The 7959-nt window shown below is 50.7% G+C and overlaps 1 protein-coding gene across 1 annotated transcript; it reads right to left on the reverse strand.

Moving 5' to 3' along the window:
* Positions 1-1372: 1372 nt before the first annotated feature.
* LOC102704051 (ABC transporter B family member 19-like) lies at positions 1373-7467 on the reverse strand. The gene is made up of 9 exons (XM_040523277.1): positions 7130-7467; positions 6932-6986; positions 6159-6535; positions 4978-5237; positions 4547-4863; positions 4227-4450; positions 3321-4146; positions 2996-3237; positions 1373-2810 (listed from the first exon to the last, which is right to left on the reverse strand). The coding sequence occupies exons 1-9, from the start codon at positions 7427-7429 to the stop codon at positions 1602-1604; spliced, it is 3810 nt and encodes a 1269-aa protein (XP_040379211.1). The 5' UTR covers positions 7430-7467; the 3' UTR covers positions 1373-1601.
* Positions 7468-7959: the final 492 nt, after the last annotated feature.

Here is a 7959-nt window from a genome sequence, read left to right on the forward strand (position 1 = left end):
ACCTCCCCGCACGTACGGGCCGACCCTGTTCACCATTGAACCGATCGAAACGTGTAACGTCGATCTCATCTCTGCAGTCTGTGCGACGCGTGTGTTTATGTACTATCAGGTGTTTGGACCTTCTTGGATTATCTGCCGATCGATACCGTTGTGATGCGTATACTTCTGGACAGTACTGCTAAGTTTGTCGATCACTCCGTTTCCTATGTGTCGCGCGCCATGCTTTGCACTGTGTTGAGTTACAGTGTAAAAGGCAACACACAGTAGCTACTGATCAAGGTAAGATTCAGACGCGCTTGGCTTATTTACAAACGTGAGAAAGTACTACAATGTGGAGTTTATAGGAGAGTACAAGAGGCACGCGGCTGTAGCGAGACGCGCGAACCGCGGGAGGCCCCCCCACATCGGCGATCGCGAGTAGGCGCGGCGGCCGCGTCGCCGACCTGCGCGCGAAACAGTGCGGCGGATACGGGGCAAATCGGCCGCAACAGTGCGTACGCCGCGCTCGCTGTGCCCGCCCGCGGACCCTGTCCCTCTCTCGACCGCCTTCTCGCCGTCTCTTCCCGTGCCGCCCCCGCGCACAGGGAGATTGTGCGTTTGTGCGAGAGATTTCCCGTGCGATTCCAATGTCGCAACAGCGCGCGCGGGGTCGGCGGCCGGCGGCACCCACCCACCGAGGTGCACCGGCCGGCGGGCGGGGGCGGCCACGAGCGTGGAGGTGATTATAAATTTTTTTTTGTGTTGTGCGACCGGAGGAGCACGACGTGGCAGCGACCGGGGGGCTGCTCTCGCTGGCACGCAAAGTGCCGCGGCATTGCACGGTCGATCTGTACGCCTGTATTAATTGCGCGCTTTGCCTGATTTCACGTTGCACCGTGCAGCCTGTGCTTAGGTCAGACCAGGCGAGCGGTGCACAGTGGAATAGCGCGTTAAAACATGTAGATCTCGGTAATTTTAACGAAAACGGTATTTATCCAAACGGTTATATGTATTTTTATATTGTTTAGTAAATATTAAGGGGTTAAAAATATCTTTTTTAAAACTTCTGATTGGAGAATCATAGATATGATAAGAACTGTAGATATATTGTAGTATAAAATTTCAATTCTAAACATGTTCATATTCTGAACAGGAGCGACACATATTCTCATCTAAATCGTTTGGGAAAATGGTATGCAGGGCCTTGATCGTTTGGGCTGAGGTTCAAGCCAGGCCGTCCTTTACAAATAATGGGCCAGCTGTCGGGGAACACGGGCAAAGTGGCCTGTAGAACGCCGGATTGTACGACTAGTGCAACGCAAGTTCGGTAGCAAAATTGCAAAGATGTAGCAGTGCACGGCCGACGATTGTTTGATTTCAAAACGTAGCGCACACGAACAGATCGCGTAAGGAGGATTTGCATTTCAATATTGCATGCATCACACGTTTTCAGAGCTAAATACACCTTGATTGTAGTTTAAACTTAGGTAGATACTAGATAGCATCATAGCACAACGACCATAGAAGTTTGTCCTAGTTATCGACAACCACTTAACCACCAAGCACAGGAAGACGAAGAAGTGAAAGATGTAACTATTCCAGTCACGAGAGCAAAAGCACCATCAGGCATGGTTGTGCTGCAGCTGCAGCAGCCGCGTGTACGCCCCCTCCGGCCGCGACACGAGCTCGGAGTGGCTGCCGTGCTCGACGATCCGCCCGTCCTGCACGACGGCGATCCGGTCGACGCCTCGGATGGTCGACAGGCGGTGCGCCACCAGCACGGTGGTCCGCCCCTTCATCAGCCGCTCCAGGGCCTCCTGCAGCACGCACTCCGACTCGGCGTCCAGCGCGCTCGTCGCCTCGTCCAGCAGCAGGATGGCCGGGTCCTTGAGCACCGCCCTGGCAATGGCGATCCGCTGCTTCTGGCCGCCGGACAGCTGCACGCCCCGCTCGCCGACCGCCGTCTTGTAGCCGTTGGGCAGCTGGTTGACGAAGCCGTGCACGTTGGCCGTCTTCGCCGCCTCGATCACCTCCTCCTCCGTCGCGCCGTCTTTGCCATAGGCAATGTTCTCAAGAATGCTGGCTGCGAAAAGGACAGGCTCCTGCTGCACCAGCCCTATCTTCAGCCGCAACGACTTCAAGTTCACCTTCCTGATGTCCTTGCCGTCAATGGTGACTTTGCCCCCAGTCGGATCATAGAACCGTTCGATGAGAGCAATGACTGTGCTCTTACCAGACCCACTGGCTCCAACTAGAGCTTGGCTGCGCCCAGCTTTAATTTTCAGGTTGAAGTCCTTGAAGATTTGGATGTCAGGGCGAGCCGGATAGGCAAAGTCAACATGTCGAAGCTCAATGTCCCCAGAGATTGCTGTGAGTCGCTCTGTCTCTGGATCATCAGGTTCGATTTTTGTCGCCCTGTTGAGGATACCAAAGATGGAGCGGATAGACTCGCCGCCACGGACGATCTCCGGGGCGAGGCTGACTGTCTCGGCAACGGAGTTGGCAGTCACAACAAGGACAACAAAGACCTTGATGACCTTGGAGAAGGTGGATCCGTGAGACCGGACCAGATGAGAGCCATACCATAGAATGAGCGCTTCTGACGAGTACAAGCAGAGCTGTGAGAGGCCAAACAGAAGGCCTGAGATCTGGCTGCGATGGAGGATCTGCTGCTCGGGTATACGTAGTTCATGACTGAACAGAGAAAGGATCTTGTTTTGAGCGTTGAATGCTGCCACAGTGCGAATATTGCTCACTCCTTCACCGGCAACCATGCTGCTCTTGGCATGTGCCTTTGCTGTGTCACCAGCGAAGCCCTTCATCGAAAGTTGCTGGAAGAATCAAAAGGAACTAGTTAGTCGACTTTCTACAGAGCTAACAATACAGAAAAAGTATTGCTCTGCTGTTTTTGTCAGGTCGGCTATCATCTACATGTACAACTAACCATAGGGATGAATCTAGTATTGTAAGGTAAGTTTCAGAATACATCACTCAAAAAGGAAGGCCAGCAAATCACCTGGGCAAAGTTAGCAAGCACAAGAAGAGGGAAAGTGGCCAGAATAAGCAGCGCTACCCTCCACTCGATGATAAATCCAACAATGAACGATGTCATAAGGGAGGTCATGTTCTGCAGAATCACTGATATCCTCTCGGCTATTGCAGACTTTACATCAGCTGCATCAACAGCTAGACGAGCAGCCACAAGACTTGAGTTGTTCTCTTCTTCATCGAACCAACCAACTTCATTCCTAAGTATTGCTGCAGAAAATGATAGTTTTACAACAAATTCAAGATGACACGGCAAAAGAGTATTAGATTACAGCATAGCAAGAAATCCATACCAGAAAGCATCATCCTCCTAACCCTGGTTGTAAGATTTTCTCCCATGATGCTGAAGAAGTAATGCTGTACAAGATAAGCAACAACCGCATATAGGCCGGTGCCAATATAGATGAAAACATACAACTTAGTTTTCTTTTCCATTTCATTGGGGTCCCTGTAGTAGAACACATCAAGCATTTCTCCCATAACAATGGCGAATGTTGGACCAATGAATCCAGATAGCACAGAACCAACGGCACCCAACACTGCATAAGGCCATTCAGGAGCATTCAGTTTCAGGAGCTTGAAGAAGTAACCTCGTGGTGCTGGGTATTTACGGTCATTATCTGCATTCGAAATCATCTCAATGCGGCCATCTGCCCCAGTACTGTACTGATAGCTCAGATTCCTTAGACTACCAGACCTGAGGCTGAGAGATTTTGTGGAAAGTGAACTGGTCAGGTGCATCGAGCGTGACCTGCGGGTAGATGCACCACCAAGATCCCTGTTTTGTGCCATTTCTTGGAAACGAATCAGGGATGCATATGCTCCGGAGCTCCCTTTTGCTAGAAGTTCATCATGCGTCCCAGTCTCAACAACTTGGCCTTGCTGGATGACTGCGATCATGTTAACATTTCTTATAGTGGAAAGACGGTGGGCAACAACTACCGTTGTCCTTCCAGTCATTAGCCGGTCTAGTGCTTCTTGGACAATGTTTTCTGAATCTGCGTCTAGAGCACTTGTAGCTTCATCAAGGAGCAGTATCTTAGGGTTCTTCAGCATTGCACGAGCTATTGCAATACGCTGTTTTTGACCGCCAGACAGCTGAATTCCTCGTTCCCCTACCTGTGATGAAAAATGGAGATAATTAGTGTTGGGCTAATTAGACTTGACTACACATACATTGAAAAGAAAAGTGGACACACCATCGTGTTGTAACCATTCGGAAGAAGAGATATAAAACTATGAGCATTGGATGCAGTTGCTGCAGCCTCAACTTCTGAATGTGTAGCATCAGGCTTTCCATACAGTATATTATCGCGTATAGTTGTTGCAAAAAGTGCAGGTTCTTGGTTTACAAGACCAATCTGATCTCTCAGCCACCTCAACTGGAGTGTCTTAATGTCAACATTGTCAAGCAAAACCTGGCCTGTGGTTAAAGGGTGTTTGAGTGAATAGGGTCATATATTCAAAAGAAAGAAGAGAAAGGGAACCATGAGCCCTCTGTGACAAAAGCACTTCTCACCTTCATTAGGATCATAAAATCTTTCTATCAAAGCCACAACAGTGCTCTTGCCAGACCCACTTCCTCCAACTACCGCAACAGTTTTCGCAGCAGGGAAGAAAAGAGAGAAGTCCCGAAAGATCATAACATCAGGCCTTGACGGATAACTGAAAGTAACATCTTTGAATTCTATATTTCCATGGACCTCTGCCAGCAATTTCCCATCCTTATGATCATTAACTATGGAGGGTTTCTGGCGAATGACCTCTAACAATTTGTAACCAGCAATCTTCCCTTTGCTGAAGGCTCCAAGATTTGAGAATGCCTGGCCAAGACTCCTGCAGAAACAAAATTCAAACAATTATTACATACAACAGGTCATCACTGTAATGACTAGCATAATGAAGAAAATTGGCAAATCAGAAAATAACTTAGACATTTTCTTTACTTACATGCCACCAACAATCGCAGAGAAGATAGCTGTAAAAGCTTTGCCACCATCAGTCTGCCCATTCCTGATGAAGACACCAGCATACCAGAATACCAATGCCCATGACATGCATGCTATACCATATGTACACCCAATACCCAGACCTTTCGCCATCCCAGCTTTGTAGCCAAGCTTCAAGGTATTCTGAATTGCTTCAGAGTACGAATTTAGTGCTTTGCTCTCCCCAACAAATGAGTAAACTGTTCTAACTTGAGCAATTGCCTGAATGTTTAAACCCAGTCAGCATCCAAGTACAAGGTAAGCAAGAAATTACGTACATAAATTTTCTTGTGTCATTTACTGGAAGTGGTAAAAAGAACACAATAGGGAAATATGAAAACTGAACATCTTTTATAGCAGTTGGAAAAACTATTCCATATGACAATTCAATTTAATAGACATTCCCATTAGAATATCTGTGGATTTATTTGGAAATGTAGAAAGGTTCTCACTATTTTTTTGTGAGACAGTTGACTGTCCACATCCTATGCCTAAAAATGGTCATGGCCAAAGCCCACTATAATTTTGGTACTGCAAAACTCTATATATTTACAGCAAAACTATAAGGTGTTTTGCGCATGTCAATTTAGTGGCACTGCTCTGTTGGGTGGACTGTGCCAACCAGGATGCTCAAGAGAAAAGTTCAGAAGATCCTCAATTGATTTTATCCATTTAGAAATATCACAAGAAAAAAAATTGTCATTCTTGATCCAAATCCACATGTGGGATCAATGGGCCACTACACCAAAAGTTGAGCACACAAGTCAGCTTCAAAGCAGAAACGCCATAACAATTCATGCAGAATGTTCTGCCCCACCTAGTTATGGAATAGCTCATAGGATTCCCATGGAATAAAAACGTTGAAAAGCACCAAACCGCATGTTGGCTAGTCGCCATTCGGGCATAAGAAAACAAGATTATTGGCTCCTAATCAGCAGACAACACCAAAATTACTACCTACCCACCACCCCCAATTCAAAGTGCAAGTCCAAGCGCCCACCACGGAATGCATAGATTAATGCAATACAAATCCTAACCCGAATCCACTTCGCACTAAGCTGCAGTGAACAGTGCACTAGTACAGGGTACAGTAATACAGTAGCAGTAAAGTTGCTCACGGGTAATCGCCGTAGCCATTATTACCTGCTCTGCGACGACGCCGGCATTGGCGTAGGACTCCCTGCTCTTGGAGGTGAGCCCGGTGAGCGTGTAGGCGTACAGGCCACCGGCGAAGGCGATGGCCGGGATGACGGCCACGCTGAGCAGCGCGAGGCGCCACGCCGCGACGAACCCGACGACCAGCCCGGCGAGGAAGGTGGCGATGTAGTGGATGAAGTTGCCGACCTTCTCCCCGATCGCGTCCTGCACGAGCAGCGTGTCGGTGGAGACGCCGAACACGATGTCCCCCGTGCGCGCGTCCGTGTCGAAGAACCCGACGTCCTGCCGGAGCACGGCGTCCAGGTACGCCTTCCGCAGCGCGATCACCTGCCGCTCCCCGGAGTACATCCAGCACGCGATCTCTGGGAGAACGAAAATAAAGTTCCATATTAGATTACCATCCCAGACATTCGGTGTGCAAGAACCGCAACTTCGGTGCGCATCAATGCGGCCTCCACGGCGCCGGCATGAACTCCGGCGAGCGACCGCCGGATTCGACGACACGGGAAAAGGACAAACGTGATTATTGATAAATCTCTCCTCCCCGTTTGGCGTGATGGCGATGGGACTTGTGTTTGTGAGTGGGGTGGTCTTCGAGATGCCCCACCGGCCATGACCGGATCATGATTTGCATCAAAGTCCCTCTTTTTTTTTCTCAACGCACCAAAAGATTGTTGGTGCGTGAGAGAAACCGAGAAAAGAGGGGGCTTTGGATAATTTACGAAAATATATGGGTATGAGAAGAAACGGAAGCTCACCTGCGTATGAGGAGACGCACACCACGAGTCCGAGGTAGACGAAGTAGAGGGCGTACTGCGAGAAAACAGTGGAGAAAATGGTGGTGAGCACTATCGATCTTGGCGGAAGAAACCTCGTCGGTGCAACACGCGAAAATGATTCGAGGGATCACGGAGACAAGGGAATACTAGCAATGGTAGGTTTGAGTAGAGACGGACCTTGGAGACCTCGTCGGTCATGGTGCGGAGGTCGGTCTGGTTCTTGCCGAAGCCGTTGATGAGGTCCCCGAACAGCAGGAAGAAGAGCGGCATGGCGGCGCCGTGGGCGAGCGCGCCAAGGCTCCCCGCCGCCATGAGCACCAGGTCCCACCTGTCCGCGAACGTGAACAGCTCGTGGAACGCCACCGCCTGGTCCGCCCTCTTTTTCCCCTCCCCCGCCGCGTCGCACCCCGCGCCCACCCCACCGTTCGCCGCCTTCTCCACCTTCCCGTCCCCGGCCGTCGCCGCCGAGTCCGCCATCGCAATGCGTCCGTCTCCCTCCCCCCCCCCCCCCCCCCCCCCCCGGGCCCTCGCTCTCTCTCTCTCCGGACCTTCTTGCAGGCAACAACCGCTCGCGCGGCTCACACCCTCGACTTCTCAGGCCGCCGCCGCGCCGCCCTGCGGCATTGGAGAATCACACCACACTACACTATACTCTCCCCCACACTCCGGGCTCCGCCTCGCTTTCTTGGTGGGGTTACAGAGAGGCTCTGGTTCGCCTCGGGCTTCGTGACGTGCAGAGGAGAGAAGGAGACGAGAGGTGTGTGGGTGTGCGGGGTGGTGGTGCTTTTGTGTTCCGCGCTGCGGTGGTCAGGTCAGATAAAGAGGAGAGCGGCTAGCGGCTAGCGGCCAGCGGCAGTGCGCGGCGCGGTGTCAGCTCAGGGAAGCTCGTAGCTCGCAACAAGCGCCCTCGCTTCACTTGTGGTGGTGAGCCGTGAGCTTTTACAGTTGAAGTGCTGTGCAGATCAGGATCAGCTAAGCTCTTTTACATGTGACCTTATCAGTTAGCA

This window comes from Oryza brachyantha, chromosome 4 (assembly GCF_000231095.2).
Source record: "Oryza brachyantha chromosome 4, ObraRS2, whole genome shotgun sequence".
NCBI classification, from domain to species: domain Eukaryota; kingdom Viridiplantae; phylum Streptophyta; class Magnoliopsida; order Poales; family Poaceae; genus Oryza; species Oryza brachyantha.

Bases quoted from the DNA above. Each gene is read 5' to 3' on its own strand.
- LOC102704051 (XM_040523277.1), bottom strand. From the start codon at position 7,429: ATGGCGGACTCGGCGGCGACGGCCGGGGACGGGAAGGTGGAGAAGGCG. The intron at 4,147-4,226 runs GTGTGTCCACTT...TTTTCATCACAG, and splicing joins CGAATGGTTACAACACGATG to GTAGGGGAACGAGGAATTCA. The intron at 2,811-2,995 runs GTGATTTGCTGG...TGATTCTTCCAG, and splicing joins TGCTTGCTAACTTTGCCCAG to CAACTTTCGATGAAGGGCTT.